The sequence below is a fragment of the Triturus cristatus genome, chromosome 11, assembly GCF_964204655.1.
Source record: "Triturus cristatus chromosome 11, aTriCri1.1, whole genome shotgun sequence".
Taxonomy (NCBI): Eukaryota; Metazoa; Chordata; class Amphibia; order Caudata; family Salamandridae; genus Triturus; species Triturus cristatus.
In genome coordinates, this window is record NC_140594.1 from 159,157,807 (window position 1) to 159,179,740 (window position 21,934).

The following is a 21,934-nucleotide window of genomic DNA, read 5'->3' on the forward strand; positions in this document are numbered from 1 at the left end:
GTCATGTTTGCTCCTGCCCTGGTGTGCGTTATTTCCTTGATCCTTATAATATATTCCTCTATGGGCGTAGGCCAAATTGTTTGGATTTTCCCTCGGGACTGGTAATGAATGGCAAGGGTACCCGTATTTGTTTTTTTTGGAATGTCAACCCTCTTTTCTTCCGGGCTAGGGAAAGAACTCTCTAGAGTTCGTAATTCTGGATTGATAAGTGGTACTTGGGCCTGAATTAAAGACCCACAAGGAGGTGCAGGATGCAATTGAGGGGGTTGTGAATGCTGGGGCCTACTAGAGGCCAATAGCAAGTTAACTGTGGAAGTCAACGAGGATATCAAAGATTTCAAAATAAACACTTCCTCCTTCAAGGATTGTACAAGAGAAATACGTGAAACCTCATTGGCAGCAAAGCTACCAGGTGCTGCTGTTCCAGACATTTGACATTCGAAATTATTAGTAGCATTAACAAATTTACTGTTCGTTTTCTACTCCTCCTGCTGCTCACACAGTGGAGCAAAACGATTGCTGCAAAAGATGGTTTCAGACTGCAAATCTGGGGTTGGAGGAACTGGTGAAGGAGAAGGGGCTGAGGAAGCAGCAATAGATGTTGAACATGGTGCAATCTGGGCTTCAATGGAAAGGTTGTGCCACCTGAGGCCTTGACCTCAGAAACATTTCCGACATTCTTCGACAATTTTCTGCTGCTCGGCCAGTAGGGGAACTAGATCTTCTTGAGTGAACAGCAATAGGGTCTGAGACCAAGATCAAGATGGATATATAGGGGGAATCTTTTTAGTTGCACAGATTTCCTTCCCTCTTTTACTGCACAACTCTGGGAAACTCCGCTAATAGAGGAGCTGAACAGATCAGAAGAAAAGAAAGATGGCACATAAGGATTTCTTTTTAATGCACTGTGTAAGAGACAGATGTTCTGCATAATTCAAATCCATGTAATTAATCAAAATTAAAAATGAATTGTGGATACTGAAATGCAGCACTAGTCAACCTGTGAAAATTGAGTAGCAAAAACATGAGATAATTCTAAATGGTATTATCACATATTTTTCTGGCTGCCCTTTGTTTTCAACTTCATTTAAAGTTTGTTAGTGGAGGAGACAAAAATGTCACTGAAACAGTATAAGCATGACGTATCACAGTATTTTGGGTTTGGCCAGAAGTAGAGAGAGTTTTCATCTCAGATAGGACCACAGAGGCTCCTTTAATTAAACAGACGCAGAATACCTATCAAAGGCATTAATGGAAATGTATTATTTTCTAATCATTAGTTCCCATGGAGCAAGAAGAAAAAGTACAGCATATATGTGATCGCCAAATTGCTACACACCTGTCTCCTCCAATTATAACACTATTATCTCTTTTGATGTATGTGCTAAATATACCTCCTTTTTGTTTGACATTGTCTCTAATTATTCCTGTCAGCCTCTCCATCGCATAAATGTTTAGTGTGGAGCAGCACAAAGCAGTAGGAGAGTCAAGTGACTTCCAGGTATAGACTAAAACTAGCCTTGCTGCCAGGCACAGATGGGAAATAAGAGTGCCGCCCAACGAGGTAAAAGACTTATGTCCCATTCTCTCCCACATAGTCCAGCAAGTGTACCAATGGGCCCATTTCCAATACAGTACCTGATATCTTTCTTATAGAAGATCATATTTCCTCCCAGAAAGAAGCCTCCTGTGGGCATGACCCTGTATATATGCTGAATTGTTCTTGGCACAGCGCAACCTCTTCAGTTATCATTGAAACCACATCCTTCAGGCGCAATACGGTCAAGTACTGTTGGGCCATTACTTTATACACATTCTCCTTTTATTGGCAACAGATTGAGGATTTAGCTACTCGCATCGAAATCGTGGACTGCATGCCATTCACTATTTTATGGTTTCATTCTTTTTCTCAGTTAATCATTTTTAAATATTTGTATGATGACTTGGGTATGCTTAAGTCTGTAAAGTTTAGAGATGCTTTTTTCTATTTTGATGTTGTGAAAAAAAAGTTATTAAATCAGTATCTCATCCTTCACTGACTCCCTTGTAATTTAGGTAAATCCGCTTAATGTAAGGCGACGGTATTGAAATGTACCTGTGGGTGATGGGTGGGGTGTGGGCGGAATCTCCTCACGACAAGACAGTGTGGCTTTAAGTTGGTCGCTGTTAGTCGTGGCATGACGCCACCTCATCCCAAGCGCTGAAATCGAGAGTTCATCCACTCCAGTAGAAAAATTTGGTTAAGGACTATGGGTGACAAAGAGGAAATCCTAGTTATGTTCTAACTTTTTGAGTACGGTGATCTAATAAGATGTGGGAAGAAGACCGTACAGGAGGTTTTGGTCTTGCGGTGTTTGCGGCATATTCACTGTAAATAACTCATTGGTATTTTAAACATTTTAATAATGAGGCATGATATCCATTATTCCCCTTCTGCGTAATCCTGCTTGGCAGTGGATCACTCTTTACCATCCAGCTAGTGCTGCTGTCTGAGCTGATACGATGGCTCCATTCTCTCGAGAGTCTGGACCTGTAAATTCTGTATGTCGTGATTGATATCTTTACTATCTCAGACTTAAACCTGTAATTTATGAGTATTGTGCGCAAGTTCATTGTTGTTTGTTGCCAAAGCCACTAAGCTGTATGTCACAACTGTTTAATGCACCCTATCCCAAAGAACTATCATATGATAAAATAAAATCTGCTGCATTTATCAGTGTATGCTCTAACTGTGTTGCAGGCAGTGTATACATTAATTTCCCTTCAGAAGAGGTTTACTTCTATGATTGACAAAATAAATGAAAAAGAACAAGATGCTATGTGGCAGATCATCGTTGGAGCCCGTGTAGAGGTAAGATTTGCAATTGGAATAGAACTTTAATTTTAATGCACTTTCTGTTTTTACATTATAAACCGCTTACGTTACTCCACCTCTTCATTCAGCAGTAGTGCAATTTCCTAGTTTTCTATTTCCTTGCCATGTACAGCCTTGGGGAACATGTGTAAAATATTCAATTTAGTTTCCCAGATTTGTCCCTTTCTCTTGCTTGTTTTTATTTTATGTGTTACATTTGTCATGGGGTTCTCTTTGTCTATTTTGGCTTACAGTTCCTGTAGCCTAATGCTGTCCCTCAAATAGCTTGGCATAAGGCGCTGACCATGCCTCTAGTTATGCAATAGAGTTAAGTACTATGCATCACTCATTAATGGTAGCATCTGGCGTCTGCCATAAATCCATTAAAAACCCTCCTTCTAGTGATCTTTAACAATGCTCAGAGGTCCTGGGTAAATATTTGCATGTTCCAAACACACATATGAGCCCATCCTCTAATCACTGCAGAAGTACCAATATTTCTTTAATTGGTGGGTGGTGTAGGAGGGCCAAAGGGATGCCAGTAACGGGCATTTTTTCTGTGGACTTTAATGGTGATATTGCGCATAGTGGTTGTTCAGGAATTAGGCAGGATATTTGGCGGCTGCATTCTGAGACTAAGTATGCTCAGTATGAGTTCCGACTGGCCCCGTGCACCTGACGTAGTTTTCACAGATGGTGGATCCAACCCAGTTTGCCCAGTATATTCCTTAGGAATTCTGACCTGCACAATCTTCTTCCATGTCTTATGGTCAGCAGCTAGGGCCTTGCCCCAGGCATCAGGTTCTTGCCTTGGAACTGCAGGTTTCAGTGGGGAAGTGTGCATCACCTTACCTTTCCAAGCTTAGAATGCTTATGTCAGTAGAGCTATGTTCTGCTGTGAGCCACCTAGTGTGCCATGCTAGATGGGCCTCTTTGTACAAAATTTCCCTATAGAGTAGTGTAGACCTAAGGTGCTAGGGAGCACCACACAGTGCAAAGAGTTGTTGCAAGGAAAATTAGGTGGAGACCTGCACCAAACATTTTAGTCATGCCAAGAGTCAATGTTGTCCAGCCCATTTGGGACATGGGTGGAAAGTGCTCTCTTATTGGTAGAGAGTAGATTATAATAAAAATCCACATTTGTAAAGCGCGAACAATCACCCGTAAGGGTCTCTAGGCGCTGGGGGCCGTCGGGAAGATTAAGCAAGCTATTGCCCAGAGTCACATGGTGCTGGGCTAATCTTCCGCCAGCAATCGACCTGTGATCCCCAGATTCCGGAGTCAGTCGCCCTGGCCGCGTCGCCACACCTCGTCCTTGTGTTGTATGCGCAGTGATTGAGCCATTCAGGGCGCCTCTAGTTAGGTCCCTTGAGCCTACTTGAGGAAGAGCTGGAAGGAAGGGAGTGAGACCCATGATGCCTCAGACTGGAGAAAAGAAGCAAGATCCCTTTGTGCAAGCAGGTCCTGACCAGGCGGCTCTTAGAAAACCAAGGGCCAAGAGACTGGAAGGGCAAGGATTCCAATAAAAACTGTGCAGAGCCTTCATTTTTTTTAAGGGAGATGGGGGGAAAATTTGTATTGTTTTTTCACAAAATAAACCAAGATAATTAATTTCACAGTTGTTGCTGCCACTCTTGTACAGTGTATTCTGCAAATAGCATAGGCTCTAGCTATTTATTTCACATTTACAGTTTTCATGCTTTTTAGATGCTTCCTTAATAGCAGGCTCTTCTTTCACCCCATACCCTATACATGGGTGAAAGATCATCCTGGGTGTTAGTCGGAAAGGGCAGATAATACCCTTAAGACGAGTTAGCCTTTTCTCACAATGACTCCAGAATGTATGATGTATAAAGACCTTAATGGTGATCATCACAGAAATATCTAGGACTCCGACTAGGTACGAGAGGGATGGGATTCCTTGATGTTAAAAAAGGGGGCAAATTTCAAGGGACTGTCCTGATCATAACCCAGGTAGCCAGGGAGAAGGATTAGAGGACGCTGATCCTGAGTTTGTTCCAGGCAATTTATTTCTACGGGTACATTTCTTTATTGACATTTTGAGATAACAATTGCCCCAAACAAACAAGCACAAGCATGTGGTTGCTGCAGAACCGAGACCAGTGTTGCATAACTTCTCTCCCTAATCATTCACCCCACCAGTTTATCTTCATGTCCGTATATTACTCTGCTGCCCTTCCAGTGTCCCTTTCATTTCATTGAGTGTTTTTCCAAGTTACCAAAGGGGCCAGCCATCTAGTGTGATCCCTACCAGGACCCACACTTTTTTCTGTGATTCCGTGGACAGCCCCTTATTTGGTAGGCCTCTTTTTCTGAATTCATAAAGTGGTCAATCCCTTTGAGCTAGTTTCTACTATAGGTGGAGTGGTATCCCCCATCATCTCAAGGTGTCCTTTCTTGCAATGAGTAGGCCAAGTGTCCCTGACCGCGATTGCTATCTATGCAGTTCAGTTTCCAAAAAAGATACTTTGATGTAACTAACTTGGATTGCAGACTCCTTGTGCATCCCAAGACCTCAGCTAGAACTTGTAAGCTCCAGCACCTGCTTATCAGGTACCTTGGGCTGTGTACCCATCCAATTTGATAGTTTCAGCCTCATGTAGCATACCCTATATAGGACATTTAATTGTAGGAGTGTCAGACTGACCTGTGCCACCACCTGTCTGAGGTACAATAATGCCTCAAACCAGCACTTTCTTTAGTTCAGACTTTCTCCCACCATCCCAAGGTGTTTAATGTCAGAGTTTTGTGTATGTTTGTAGGCTGGTGCCTAAGAGCGGGTTCGCCTTTTCTTGCAGATCTCTACCTTTTTCAGAGCTTTGTTATCAAGTTGGGCTCCTATGTCACAGTTGGTTATCTGCAGGCATTTTCCATCACTGCTGGGTGATAAAGTGGACCTCCAACAATGGTTTCCTGCAAATGTACTGCATTAGAAGTTGCTACTCTTTCTTTTTGGAACCCTTCCATAAAACTCTTGGAGGCCACTGCAGGGTGGTTAGGAGCACTGTGCAACATCTTTAAATAACATTCATTTACTAACCTCACCCCAGCAGAGAAAACTCTGTACTGATATTTTTGGAACACATACTTTGCATAGAGTATCTTTAAAAGCATCTGTAATTCATGTTGTATTCTAGCTTAAGTTTATCAAAATACTCTGGTTCAGTAAGACTTCCATCCTAAAAATGCCTATTGAGCACTCTTCCCCCGAAACCCCCGAAACCCTTCTTGTCACTAGATCACTGTGTCATTTTCCACTGGTAATTGTAATGCCTAGTAATAGTTTGTGAGATTGGACAGGGACTTTAATTTCCCTGGTCATATGTTGTCTTACTCGATGTCCTCAAAGGACAATGAGGCACCCCATCTTTCCACAATACCCTTCTCAGCTTTGTGTCCCCCCCCCCATCCATTGAACAATTCTTGGGTAGCCAGTATGGTAGATTCCTAAAGTTTTCAGAGAACTTGATTGAGGAATAATTTTAAAGAAGGATGCTCGCATCATTTATAACACAGAACATGCCCTCGAGTGTAACATGTCTTCCCTGAACTTACCTAAGTGTACATCTCATTTTCTAGTCATAAATTCCTCCTTATTCTTGACTTGCCCAAATATTTAAATTGCTCAAGTCTTTGCAGGAAATTTGCCAGTACCACCCATCCCCAGGAGTTAAAATAAACACAAATTTTTGTCATTTGACTCTAAAGCCTAAGTGGATCTGAAATTGCTTTCTCATGTGACTGTAGGAAAATGCCCCTTTTTCTCGTGGTCACCCCCAATGTATTTGCTAGATTTTGTGCTTTCATTTTTTTTTTTACTCCACACACTGGGACACAGTTGTCCAGTGCGCAGTGCATGTGCTCGGACCCCTCAGCATGTCAAATTGCTATACACCTGATTGGCATATTTCACTAATTGTGTTCCCAGGGCTTGTAAGTTAAATGTCAGTAGTAGAGTTCAGCACATATTGTGCTACCACTAAAGTGACGTGACCATGCAAAACATGCCTTGATGTCTACCCCTGCAGTCTTGGTAGGTAGTTTGAAACTGCAACTTCGACCTGGAAAAATAGACGTTTCGCCAGGCCTAGACCTTCCTTATTAATACTTATTAGTCACCCCTCAGTTAGGCTGTGATTGCCACAGGGTGCATGACATTTACAAAGTAGGACAAGTATATTTTATGTTTTACATGTTCTTACAATGGAAAAAAACAGGTAATTTGTCACTGTATCAGGGCTGGCCCACCCATAGAAGATCACTGGGTTACATTATAACTCCTTTTAATACATAACTACAGTTTGGGAGTAGCTACAAAAATACTTCAAGGACTCATTTTAATAGTAATTTAAAATGTAACTTAATTGTCAAACCACATTTTATATCACTATTTTGAAAATGACACTTTTATCAAGTTGTCATTTTCTTACCTAAGACAAATGTGTCTTTCTGCCAGCGTGCTCTGTCACCCCAGAGCTAAATGGCTTCTTAGATGAGGTGTAAAGTGGCTCTCGGGGCTGAGACAAAATTCTGTGTGTGTGTGGAGGTATTCTGTTCCTCTGACAGGGTGACCATTTGGGCAGTGCCCAGGAACTTAATTATCTTCAAAGGGGCCTGCATGCCACAATCAGATGTAGATCACACCTGGGCCTACGATCTCCATTGTCCTGCTAGCAAGCTAGGCTCCACTCCCAATAAGAGAGGAGTGGCCATAAGAACCGGTTTTGAGTGACCAAAGAGGAGAGGTTGCTCATTTCCCTGGCCACTACTCAGGGTGGGCACAGAGAGCGCTGCAAAGAGAAAGAAAGGTTCTTCTATGTTGGTTTTGGGTAGAGAGGGGCACTGTGGGATAGCTTAATGTAAAACACACAGGAAGTGCTGCAAAAATTGATAGGGTCACCCCTGGGAACTTTTATCCTACTGGTTAAGGTGTAGGTTGGAGTTTCTCCCACCCACATGCTGGTACTGGGCATAAATGTGGCACTCCCATACCCACTGGAACTGAGGAATACAGAATAAGAACTGCACTTTCTGCTGTGACCAGTGAGAAAGTTTAGAACTGGACCTACTCCCACTTGTACCCTGGTCTGAGTAATGGACTTCAAGGGTTAGTTGGCTGACCTCTTGTTAAGCTACAGGGACCCAAAATCTGCAAAGAGCTCACTTTCCAGGACAAGAGCCTAGCTGACCAGTTCTAATTTGACCTGCCATGGACCCTGCTGGTGGCTTCTACTGGAGTCCTGACCCCTACATGGTGCTCCTAAGGTCTTGGGGTCTTTATATAAGTGTCCGTGTGTACTCCTGCCTGACTGTAAAAGCTGGTACTTGGAAAGTTGTTCAAGGATTTTTGCCTCAAGAACTGATAGACAAGGCCTGGAAAATTAGGCAAAGGTGAGTTGCCGGTGGGGCAAAGATTCAGGTTGCTCCCTTTTGGGGGTTTTCCTCCGCAACAAATCTGTTTCAGTAGGGCATCGCAGAGAAAATATCTCATCTCGTGGAGCCCTGTTCGGCTACAGCTTGCAGCTTTGCCACGCAAGAGGAACCCGGGCTCCAAAAGGTAGAAAATGTCACCAGACGAGGGCACAATAATTATCTGGTCCGCGAGGGGTCTTCCTCTGGTGTGAATTTTGAATTTCTCCAGCTGGGAGCTTTCACCTTTAAAGTCAACAGCTTCACAGGGTCTTCGTCCGACGTCTAGCCGGTTTCATGGAACCCATCTCGGCCACATCCTGCTGCCTTGCCACGTTGAGGATATTTGACCTCCATTTCAGCGAATAAGCCAGAAAGTAAAACTTTCGACTGGGATGAACCTGGTCTCTGAATCCAATCAGTGCTCCATCGCGGTCTGCCTTAAAACTTACCCATGACCCAGTCCAGCCTAACCAATTGGCGCTTTGTGGTTTTTGGCACTAAAATTTAATTCAAGCTTTAAAAATTCATAGGTGTGGCTCCCCTTATTGGATTTTTAGAATTTTGGTCTAATTTTGTTTATTAAAATACCCTTGATTTTTATTGTGTTGTGTTTTGAACTTTTTAACTGTTTTGGTACTTCGAAATACTTTGCACATTTTCTTAAGTTAAGTCTGTCTAATCTGTGCCATAGCTACTAGAGGGTGAACTCCGGTTTAAATTACTGAAACATTTACTGGACCCTTTTAAGGACAGTATCTTCATTACTTATGGTGGACTACCATCCACTCCAACTAATAATCCACTTTCTCACAGTGACTGAGAAACTGGGTGACTCAAGTACCAGAGAATGTATCTTGCATACAGGGAGATTCTACATTCTTCTCACTCCTTTCCATCTGAATCACCTAACAAGGGCCCCTCTGTTCACTCCAGTGCCAAGGTAAAAAGCAACAATAATGGGCGACAGCGCTGTCTCATTGCCTCACTCCAGCTTAAAGTATCAGATGTTGCATAATGCACACTTATCACTGCCATCTTATGGCGTATTTCCCCTATCTTTTTTCTGGGGTACGTCCCTAGCAAAATGCACGGAGAGTGCCAGGGCCTGTAAATCAAATGCGGCTAGTGGGATTGCAGCACTGATTGTGCACACCAGCAGACTTTCAAAGGGTTCTCAGACCTGTCTGCACTCAGTTTTTACTGCCATTAGGACTTGGAAAGTGCACCCACTTGCCAAGCCCTAACCTTCCCTTTAATAAAATGTGAGTCACCCCTAAGGTAGGCCCAAGGTACCCCTATGTGCAGTGTATGTGAGAGGCAGGACATGTACTGGTGTGGCTAACATGTCTTGATAGTGAAATACAGAGTAATTCGTTTTTCCCTATTGAAAGGCAATCTGTCCCATAGGATAGAATGGGGGAAACTTTGTAATATCTTACGAGTATATCTTTTCATTGGGACAAGATATAGAAATGGTGTTTAGTATACCTGAACTCAGAATGTAGAAATTGATCTTTTAGTAAAGATGATTGTTATATTCTGTGTTTTAAAATACCACTTTTAGAAAGTAGGTATTTTCTTGCTTATCCATCCTGTGGGCCTCTGCTGGGTTGTGGATTGACTGTCTGGCTTTTGAGTGACAGGGGCTGGGGATGCACATTCTCTTCAGGCAGCCACGGGGGGGTTCAAGGTGTGTCCTGCCTTTCCTGGATGAGTCAGGACTGGGCTAAATAGACTTGGGCTGCATTTAGAGTAGTGAGAGGATATTTCCTTGCACCTGAATGGGCCTGGTCTGCTGTGGACAATTCTGTCTCCACCTCTTGCTGGGAAGCTGGGCCAGAAAGGACCAAACTGGTTTGGACTAAGCACAGACACTCTCTGCCCAAGAGAACAAAGATAAATGCAGTATAAATATTGGGGCCCATATCCCAGAACTTTAGAACCCGCTTGGATCAAGGAACCTGCCAAGAAGAGCTGGAAGAACTGCCAGGAGGAGTACTGCCCCTTTGCTGTGTTGTTGCTCCAAGGGCTTGAAATCGAGCTTGCCTCCTGTTCATGAAGTCTCAGGGACAGGAAAGTCTTCACTAACCCCTGGGTACCGCCACTGGAACCGTGGGTTTCAGTTACCACAGAGGGGGAAAGCAGCCAACACTGACACTGCTATGGGCTCTATGTCCTGAAGGCACCGCAGAGGGCACTGCCGCACTTCGCACTGCAACCCTGGTCTCACCGATGATGAACGCCGCTGACACCTAGCCGATGCTTGCACCACGACTCCGCACTGCCTCGCTTCACTCTGCTGCCCTGGTCTCACGAACGACCACGTCTCCCGTGACAGCACCGTGGTTTGGGGGCACTGCTCGTAAGTTACACGACGCACCGCCCAGTCCCACACCGCAGTTTGGGCCGACCGACGCCAGCTCCCATCAACCAGCACTGTCTTTTGCACAGTGACCTGTCAGCACTGCCCCAAGCCCCGCAGCCCTGATCTCACCGACACCGCTGAACGACCGTCACTGAGCCGCTGCCTGCACTGAGACTTGAGGGCACGCACCGCTAAGCTTCACATCACAACCGCAACGGTTGCCACGACTGGCCCTCGCCGACACGGTTGGCCAGAACCAAAGGAACTGTTTACGAGTCTGCTAACACTAACACTGATCTGCACCGACCCGGTTGGCTGGAAATGTTGGATTCTGTTGTTTCCAGCACCGGACAGAGCCACCGACTTCAAGAAACTGCATTTTTAAGTCATACTTACAAAGTGCCTATTTTTGATTACTGTATGTTGGTCTTTTATCATTTTGGTCTTGTTTGCACAGATAAATATTGGTTATTTTTCTAAAAGTGGTGTAATGTTCTTTTGTAGTGTTTTCACTGTATTACTGTTGGTTATGTGCAAATGCTTTACACACTGGCTCTGAGATAAGCCTGACTGCTTGTGCCAAGCTACCAAGGGGGTAAGCAGGGGTTATTTTAGAAGTGTATCCCCTTATCCTAACTAGAAGGAAGGGTCCCTATTTGGACAAAGGTGCAAACCATTGCAAACTAGAGACCCCTATTTCTAACAAAGGGTGATCTGGGGTATTTGACTGGATAGCACTGCCCTTGTCATCTAGATATATGGAAATGATTTGTTGGTGTACGGGAGGCCCCTTCTGTAGCATTAACCTGTCTTGCACCAACTAAGAAGATACAGTGACTTGTCCCATATATGCACAAATTGGTAAAAGTGTGTATTTCGTCTGAGGCGCTGTTAGGATCCTCTGATACTCCTGATATTGGGTCCGAAATGGTAAATTGAGGAAATAAAATGTTTGGGCGCCTTATAGAGACTCTAACATGACAGTACATTAGATTTAAATGTGAGAGGTGTGAGGAATTGACCTATTGGATCAATTGCATTCTGTTAGAAATCCTCCCTCTCTTTGATGGTTCATAATGCTGTGATTACAATGGTACTTGCTCCCAGATACTTGTGCCTTACATGGAGCAACATACCTGTTTAGCTGTTGAGGGAACCCAATAAATAGCCTACTGTCCATTGTGTGCACCTGTTTGCGTCCCACAGTTAGACTTCAAACCTTTAAATGCGCTTACAAGAATGAGGGACTCTACTTTTAAACTTATTTTTAGAAACACAGTTGCAGTATCTTTGAAGTTTGCTAGATGATGAGCTGAAAGGTAAAAAAAGTCTTTTAGGTAGAAGATTTGGAAATTCAGACTTGAAATAGTTTTCTTCCTTCTAGACTGCATCAGTCTGACCGGTCATATGTGGTGTGAGCTAAATATGGTCAAAAATTGAATGGTGGAACCTCTTACCATCCGGTTGCACCCCTTAAGTGGATGGTCACATTTTGCTGTCCTGCTTGGAGGCACCTACTACAATATGGAGACAAAGGTGATGCTTGAGAATGAGGCGGCCATGGGATGTGAGATTGTGCTGAGAAGATTTTGGGATAGATTTTCAGGTCTCGCTGAGTCAGCGCATGCGCTGCTCTGCGAGACATTTTGTAAGCGGGTTTTAAAAGTGCTACCAAAGGCTTGGTGTTAGAAAAACACCCCACTCCCACACCTGAAGAGGTTGGTGGTAATGAGGTCTTTTCCCAGACATACACAGTGGTAGCTTGGCTCGAGTGGTCAGGGGTCAGGCACCGTGTTAAGCATATGTCATACCCACACAATAACCATGCGTGCATCCGTTCCAAAAACGACACTACACCTTAAAAAATTATACTGAAAATATATCTCTATCTTCTTTTCTCTTAGTTGCTGATTAAATAAATAATAAGACAATCACAGTACACAAGGCTTTTTCTGTGGAAGGGTAAGTCAAATAAATACTGTCTTAACGATTCAATAAATAAGGTAGATCATAAATAATCAAGGCATAAATATAAGTGCATTACATTACAGGCAATGAAATATTATGAGGCAATAAATACTGTACGACAATAAATATTGTGAAACAATAAATACTGTGAGGCAATAAATAGGATAAATACAATAAATACAGTGCTCTCAATAAATAATAAAAGCCAACAGTTACACTTGTAAATCAGTTCACATTCCTGAAGTACTATGGGATGATTTGACCCAATCCCAGCTTGTAGAGATTTGGATGGCCTGAGGGGTATACTCCCTGGCTTGGACAAGGCTGAGGCCTAAACTGAGGTAGATAAAGGGGGAATCTAGAGATCTGGCTCTCCCACACTACACAACCCCTCTGTATTAGTCTCAGCTCACCCCTGGCACAATCAAGCTGGTTCCAGCACCTCTCTAGCCCCTAGGATAGTCTTTTAGGGCTTCACAGGGCCTTAGGCGCCCTCTATTCCACTTACTGCCCTTTTTATGAAGCTCCGACGCCGCTGGAGTCGTGTCGACGCCGTGAGGCGGCTCCGGTTCGATGTCGGTGGCCTCGGCGCAATGTCAGTTCTTGACGACGTCGATAGGCGGTTCCGGTTCGATGTCGGCGGCCTCGGCTCGAGGTCGACCTCCGGTTCGATGACGTCGGGCTGTCTTGGCTCGATGTCGACTTCGGGCAGCTCCGGTTCGATGTCGGCGGCCTCGGCTCGATGTCGGCCTCCGGTTCGATGACGTCGGGCTGTCTTGGCTCGATGTCGACTTCCGTCGGCTCCGGAGTGCGACCTCCACTCCCGACCTCCGGCACGATTCTCTTCAGGTTCCGGCGACTCCGGAGTGCGATCTCCACTCCTGACCTCCGGCACGCTTCACCTCGGTCTCCGGCGACTCCGGAGGGCGGACTTCACTCCCCCGTCGACGCCGCTCACTCGACCTCGGGTGACTTCCTCCTCGACCTCTGGTACTCTCCACGACCTCCGTCGGCGCCCTCTCTCGACCTCTGGCGGCTCCGGGTACGACGTCTGCTTTCCAGTCAGCGCCGCTTCTCCACCTCGGGCTCCAGGTCTCAGGCTTCTCGACGTCGGACTCCAGGGAAACCAATAAACAGGTCAGATTCTTGCTTTTCTTTACTTCTAAGGCCTGTTCCTGCTGTCCAGGTCCTTAAGATGGTTTTTCTTGCTTTGTCCCACACAGGGCTCCAGGTTGGGCTCATTCAGTAGGGACTAGTATCAAGGGTGGGTTTATGGACCCCACTCCAGGCACAAGTTTCCACCCCTGCTGCCTCACTCCTTCCTCCTTCAGGTTTCTGCTGCTCTCTCTTCACCAGTCAGGTGCCAACTGCCAGCTCCAACTGTCAACTCTGGCTTAGCTTCCCAACATTCCAAACCGCCTCCAACTGTCACAGGGTTCCAGAATGTTGCAGAAGGTTCTAGTAGGTTCCAGTGGGTTCTGATGATGTCACAGGTGGCCACCATTTTGTGCTCCAGGCCCTCAGACAGAAGTTCCAGGGGTAGATAAAATGGCTCCCTGAATCTGCATCAATACGAAAAAGTCTGGTGGTTCCCAAAAAGGAAAAAAATACTAACAGGGTTTGAGGCAAAAGTGGGACAAAATAAATAATGATGAGGAGGGACCACCCAAAGGGCTGACAGGTCTAACACGCGTCCCCCCCAGCTGAAAGTGGGGAGAGCTACCCAACCCCTTGGGAGTTCTCATCACTAAGGCGGAAATACCTTGAGAGACCGTCTGCATTGGCGTGGTCCACTCCAGGCCGATGTTCCACCTGAAAATCCATTCCCTGTAGGGAGATAGACCACCTCAACAACTTGGGATTCTCCCCCTTCATCTGCATCAGCCAACGAAGGGGTCTGTGGTCGGTCTGAACCAGGAAGTGCGAGCCAAACCGGTATGGCCGCAACTTCTTCAGAGCCCATACCACTGCTGAGGAGGGACCACCCAAAGGGCTGACAGGTCTAACACTTGGTCACCAGCTTTAGATTACGCACAAGCGCACGCACTCCGCCCCGCCTCTCCAGTGCAGCGCGCCTCGCTCCACCCCTCCCCGACCACAGAGCGCGTCCCCGCGATCGTGATCGCTTTCACGGTCATTGGCGCGCTTGTTGTATATTAATTGTCCATTTCTCCCCATTTCGACGATCCCGGGCTCTCCTGCGCTCTCTCCCTCCACTCTTGCTGTCTCGTGATTTTGGAAAGTGTCAGAAATTGTGCAATATGCTGTCTGCTGCTCCAATGATAGACCGGCTCTGCCACCGCCCCTGCTTCTCTGCTCTGCTGAGAAATACGTCACAACAAACGTACTAATGTGTCACATGAAAGACTTTCTGAACTCAGGCTCGTGCCATAGACAGTGGCAGGAGATGATGACGCATGCGCTGCAAACCTGCTGTGTCAAGCCAAGCACTGTACGAGCGTCGCCTCATCCCACACACAGCACACAATTATCAACCCCCGAAACATGAGAGGCCCTGACTGTACCCGCGGCAAGCAGATTACTCACATGGGCTGTACCAAACATCTGAGCGCATAAATGCTAACCGTGAAACGACAAGTCCCAGGAAACAACTTGTTAGTAGCAAAATCCTAGGACTAGCTGAATGTTTCGCTAGCACTTGGGCCACTCGGCCTCTACTAGAGGTGGGCGAGCCATCAAATTAACGGAAAGAGCGGAGGCGAGTGTCTGGCTCGACTGGAAGAGCCAATGCATGAGCAGAGCCCTTAAAATATTGGTTTGTAAATCAATAAATATATTGAACAAATATTATAAAGTGTCTTGAAATTTTAAAAATAATGTATTTCTCTGACAAGCAAAAGCGTTTCACCTTAGTGCATCAGTTCCTATCACAGCATCGAGAGGCATTTATTAAAAGTGATAGTTTTTAAACAAGAGCTTAGAATCATACATGTCAACTCACCATGATTACAATGAGACTAATAAACTAAGAGGCAAATCAGTTGTCACACTTATCCCACATGTGGCCTAGATTCTTATTATGAAATGAGCAATATTATAGACTATTACATCAAACACAATAATTGTTTTACAGAACACATCCTGAACACACATATTTGAAGGTGCTCCTCATATTTAATAATGAAGATAAAGGAGGTTCAGTGAAATAAAATATTTGCCTAGGATCACACAATTTGGTTAAGCAGGGAAACCATGATTGAACCCAGGGTTTCTGGCTTCAGAGTGTACAATTCAGCCACTGTATGCCCATTTCCTTCTCTCTAATTTTTTACATCAAAGGTGACTTCTAGGCCTTTAATTTGCAGTGTGTGAAGTTGAAGCATGCGTGATAGCAGAAGTCACATGAAAGCTTGGCTTGTTTTGGGCAGTGGCGGCTCCTCTGCTAAGAAGTGGCCCAAAGAAAAGAAAATAAACCTTGGTTTATTATCGTTTTATTTTGTGTCCCGATGTCTTGGGGACAAGGCCAGGGATATAACAGGCACCCACAGGAGTGGTATACACTGTTATCGGTGCACATGACAGTTTGTCCGCTGTCTCAGGCCAGCCAAACCGTCATGCGCACTTTGCATGTTCTCCATGCAGGCTGCATTGAATATAGCATGTTACAACGCATGCTTTTACTTCGTGTTCTATTACAACACGGTTGTTACAACGACCACGTTGTTAGAACGCTACACCTTTACATCGCAAGTCATTAGATCGACTTGCTGTAGGGGGCGAGCTGGATTTAGGAATAGTATAATTTACTATTCCAACACCTTCCCTACTGTTGCGCATGCTGAAGGTGTTGGAATAGTAAATTATACTATTCCTTAGGTTAGAGTGCCTCCTACAGCAAGTCGATCTAAGCTAAATAAGGGGTGGACTGGGAGTCGATGCTTCCATTTCGGATAAGGGTGACGTAATGTTGCATGGCCTGTAATGTGTGATTAGCTGGGTGGGCTTCATAGAATACTGCCTCCCTGTAGCTAGTATAGAGTTTTGCAGGGTTATTGGTTCTATATTGCCATGTCGGTGTGTGAAAGGACCGAGGCTTCTACCCAGAAGTGGATGTTGGTAGTTAAGTTGAAGGGTTTTATCGGAGACAAAATGTCCACCAAGTTGTTTGTGATTCTTTCTTTGTGTGATCAATCAGTCAATTTAGAAAATCCATAACGGGCCATATTTGATAGACATGAATCCTGCATCTCCTCACACATAGGAGAATACATTCTGCAATAGCATGTAGACCATTAAATGCGGAAGCTAAGTCACTTGAAGGGAAGGCATTTGATTTTCAGGAGGCATGGGGGTATCAACACAAAAGAGATATGCTAGATCGGGTGAGTGACCTGCAAGAGCAGCAGCCAACAACACTAGGCCCAGATTGCAAAATATAAGAGGCGACCACACAAATGTCATACGCTTGTGGGGTGGCTAATATACTGGCAGGCAGAACCAACATAGGCAGGCACATGTTCTGCACATTACAATTAGCCAGCTGACATTGAAGGCACAGTTCGACTACCTCTGTGCACACCAACCTTAAGGTTGCAGCTGCGTTTTGGGTTATGCACCAGCGGCCAAGCCAGCCCAAGCAAGGAGCCCAGCTTATCCACAGTAATAAAAACAAGCATTTGCAATATAATAGGTATCGCATTACTGAACGTTTGAGCTGTTGGCATTGCAAATGTTAATGTTTGTTAGATTCTTTTTGTCAAAAAATATCCCAGCAATAGCATAAGTAGTGAAAGAAAATCCATAAAGCAAATAAATGGTGCAGTACCACAGGCTTTATTAGGTGTCCCTGTGAAGTTGTAAAGGGACCTCTATTAGCCATATAAGGTACAAGTAAACCGAACAGTTAACGAGCAAAGAGGCAGGTCAACTCTAAGTATAAATAACCTGAACAGTAAGAACACATGTAAGAGGGGCAGTCCTCATGGGAAGATACAAAATTCCAAAAGGAGGGACTACCAAGTGTATTCACCAATGAAAAGCCAGCGTTTCTTAAGGACAGCAAGAGGAACCAATGAAAAAGATGGGTGATTTTTCAAGCCCATAGCCTAGATACAGCATGTCTTAAAGAGACAGCGCTGCCTAGGCGAGACCTAAAAATTATCTCCTCATCTGGCCTGGCCATAGGTTCATCAGTCAACTCTGGATTTTTCGCCTTTCCTACCTACATCTAGCCCCGTCCTTGGGCCTCACAGCACTTACATTTTGCAGGGTAAACTACTGTTGTAATAACTTTACAGGATACTTTGCACACACTGAGATATTGTAAGATGTTTGCTGAGTATTGGGGGACTATCAGTCACAGAACACATTTTTTGTGTTTCATGAAAAATCTGACATTTGATATTGACGCTGTCGGGTGTTAGTGGTGTGCGAGTGTTTATGCGCTATTTCCTGTTTTTAATCCACTTGTAATTTACCTGTTTTAATGCTCGTGACTGTGTGCAGTGCTGTTCACTTAAAAAAAATAATAATTTGCTCACTTGTTGGTCGCATTCTCTCCCCGTTCCACCGCAGCTTGTGCTGTTTGTGTGGAGGGAGCCTGTTACGACCTGGTTCTCCGCTCTCCCTCACTTCCTGTGGCATACTTTGCGGTAGCCATCTTGGTGGAGTGACGGACTAGGCTTTCCCCGATCACACGCAATTCATTATAAAAATGGCAATGGCGCCGATGTGCAGCCGAAAAGCTGACATTTGATATTGACACTGTCAGGTGTTAGTGGTGTGCGAGTGTTTATGCGCTATTTCCTGTTTTTAATCCACTTGCAATTTACCTGTTTTAATGCTTGTGACTTTGTGCAGTGCTGTCCACTTTAAAAAAAAAAAAAAGTATTTAATTTGCTCACTTGTTGGTCGCATTCTCTCCCCGTTCCACCGCAGCTTGTGCTGTTTGTGTGGAGGGAGCCTGTTACGACCTGGTTCTCCGCTCTCCCTCACTTCCGGTGGCATACTTTGCGGTAGCCATCTTGGTGGAGTGACGTGCGCAGCAGGCGTGCCAGCAGTGCGCCAAAGGCCCGCCAAAGGCAAGCCCGTCTGCCGCCAGACATGCTGTCCCTTTCACGAATGTTAGTCTAACTTACACGTGGAACGATCTGCTAAAGATTCGGAATGCAGTGAGCGGAAGCAGACCGGTCTGTGGAGACGCTGTGGAGGGCCCATTCTGTTGCCTCCAGTGTGGCTTTTGATGCGGCATATATCCTGTCGCCATGTTGCCACTTCCTGGGTCCAGGAGGCAGATCAGCATGCTTAGTCTTAACTGTCGTTCCTTAGCCAAACACTATGCTGATGTTTATGACCTTTTAGAGGACGCCTCTCCGGACGCCTTCTTTCTCACCGAGATGTGGCTCTCTGACGTCATGTTAGCTGAATAGCTGAGCCAGGCTTTGCGCTTCCTGCGGGCTATTGCATCCTCTCCCTTAACAGGGCGTCTAGAGGTGGGGGCATAGCAGTTATTTTTTTTTTTAAATAACAGTTTTATTGATAATAAACGGCAACATGTCAGGCAATGCAGAGTTAGCAGTGGCAAGGCAGATGATACGATAGGATACATTTCCAGTTATGCAGATTAAGAGGACACTTAACATTGTGTCTAGACCGGTATCCGTGCAGTCATAACAATGGTTCCCTCTTTCCAGAGAGCAGAAACAATGGAGAGCAGGTGCATATTGTTTACACTTTGGAGTAATAGGAGTAGTCACCCGGTGGATAGGACCCCCCGCCCCATCCCGTAGTTCCATCAGTGTCCGCATCTCCCTTCTCAATTCCACCGTGGGAGAAATGCAAATGTCCCCTCGATATTTATTCCACTTTCCCCACTTACTATCCCACTTTTTGGGGCATCCACGCCCTTTGAACACCGTTTTTTCAGCTACCATGGCATAGTCCATGTCGGACGCCCAATCACTCACCCGTGGCAGCACTTCGGATCCCCACTTCTGAGCGATATTACGTTTGGCTATGGTCCACCCCATAGTCGCCCATGATTGTTCCATCTGGGTGAGGTCTGTGGCGTCCCAAATATTAAGAAGGCAGACCTTGAGGGATGGATGGGTTTGCCGCAAGCCCTAGTAAGCTGCCTAGTGATATCAGTCCAATAAGTTTAGATGTGAGGGCAGTCCCAGAGTAAGTGCGTGAAGGTACCAATTTGGTTGCAGCATCGTAAACAAAGTGAGTCCGGTCTTCTACCCAACCAAAACAAAAGCGTTGCATCAAAGTAGACCCTGTGGAGCACCTTAAGCTGAATCTGTAGGAGTCTCAGTGGAATCGCCACCTCCCTAGGGGAAGCGAGCGCCTCCCGCCAGTCATCGTCGTCCATCTCCTCCAGGTCCCTCTCCCAACTTCCCCTCAATTTCAGCATAGGGTCATTCCGGTTGTTAACTAATTTTTTGTACGTGAGGGATATAGCTTTGCGATCCATGAAATCTAACAACAAGCAATCTTCCAAGGGGGAGGAATCTGGAAGGGGAACATCCCCGGGGAGAGCTGAGTCAATGGCGTGGCTGATTTGTAAATATCTAAAAGTCTCCGAGGGGGCGAGGTGATATTTCGCTTGTAAGTCTGCAAACGTGGCCTTTTTACCCTTGACCCAGAGGTCCCCATCCCTGGAAATCCCAATCAAGTCCCACTTATCAAACCCCGGACATGCACTAAGATGGCCTAAGATGTCTGGTTCCCACAACGGGGTAGCCTTAGTAAGGCGGTTATGCCACCCCAGCTTACGCGGGACTTTGTGCCATACCTCGACCTTGCGAGCCGTGGGACCGATCAACCGCAGTTTATGATAGTTCGTATAGAGTGCCCTGTTGTACCCCCCCTTCCCCAGCAGCCAGTGGTCTGTCCGGAAATTAGGGTCGTCATGTGGACCGAATGCCCATCTGTTGATGGCTACCAGCTGCGACGCCTGGTAATAAAGGCGTAAATCCGGCAGACCTATGCCCCCGTCATACCACCCCATAGTGAGTTTAGTGACGGCGATCCTTGGGGGCCACCATCCCAAAGCGGCTCCCGCACCACCACTTCGATTTGCAAGAAGTAGGAGTCTGGAATCGGGTGAGGAGCATTTTCCAGGGCATAAAGAAAGGGCGGGAGGGTGAGCATTTTAAATAAGGAGGCGCGTCCCAACAGGGTTAGGGGCAATGACCTCCAATGCGTGACATCCGACCTCAGACGTTGCAGGGGTTTCTTGAGATTCAGTTCGTAAAAAAGATGCATGCCATGAGTGAGAAAAATACCCAAATAATTAAAGCCCTGATCAACCACTGGAATGTCATACCCTCTAGGGCTAGAAAGGGGTTTGCCCCCCAGGGCATACATTTGGGATTTGGACCAGTTGATCTGATAACCCGAGAGTGCCCCAAATGTGTGGAAAATGTGAAGAGCCGGACGCAGGGATCGTGCCGGGGTAGCAGTTATTTTCAATTGCTGTTGCCCCTGTACCTTCATAAAACAGGTGGTAACCGGTTGCGAATGTGCATATTTTAAGGTCACACTGAGCCCGAATTATACGATGTCGGGGCTCCTAGTATACCGACCCCCTGGGCCATCCTCAGATTTCGGGGAAGCCCTCGTGGAAACGGTCAGCACATTGGTGGTTAACACCGCCAATTTTACAGTCTTAGGGGATTTGAACCTTCATTTGGACAATCTCGATGATACTAACAAGGCGAATTTTGTAGCTGACCTTGCAGCATGCCAGCTGGTGCAACTGGTCTTGGGTCCAACACATATTGCTAGGCACCTGTTAGACCCAGTTTTTAGTAATATACCCTTGATTACAGTGCACGCGCCCATCCCTATGGGATGGACAGACCACTTCTTGGTCTCAATGTCACTCCAGGGCTTAATCTCCACTCAGACTGAGGAGCCAGATGCCCTCTCTCAAACGCCCCTGGCACAAACTGAACTGGGAGCAATTTGATGCCTGCCTCTCGGCTACCTGTCCGAGTTTGCCAGAGGACCCCAACGAGGCACATAGGGTGTTCTCTGAGTGGATCAGCCAGCCGTTAGACAGCCTTATCCCTAAGAAATGGTCTGTTAACCGTAAAGCAAAAACGCGACCATGGTATAAGAGTGAACTTGTCGATATGCGCAAGGGCTGTAAGAGGCTGGAGCGGTTATGGAGAAGGGACTTTAGTCCTGCGGCAAAAGATATCTATCGGGTTGCTATTAAGAGGTATCATAAGGCCATACATTTGGCACAGGCAGCATTTTACGCCACCCAAATCCGCGAGTGATAATCCATCTAAGAGCATTTTCTCTATACTCTCTAGCCTGCAATCCCAGCAGACCACCGCTGG

The 21,934-nt window shown here is 45.7% G+C and overlaps 1 protein-coding gene across 1 annotated transcript in view; it reads left to right on the top strand.

Annotated features, from left to right (window-relative positions):
- DIABLO (diablo IAP-binding mitochondrial protein) overlaps window positions 1–21,934 on the top strand; it is a 205,428-nt gene that overhangs the window by 77,702 nt on the left and 105,792 nt on the right. The window contains exon 4 of the mRNA XM_085633271.1: window positions 2,741–2,851. Within this exon, the coding sequence (XP_085489397.1) occupies window positions 2,741–2,851 (111 nt within the window). The remainder of the gene's footprint in view (window positions 1–2,740; window positions 2,852–21,934) is intronic.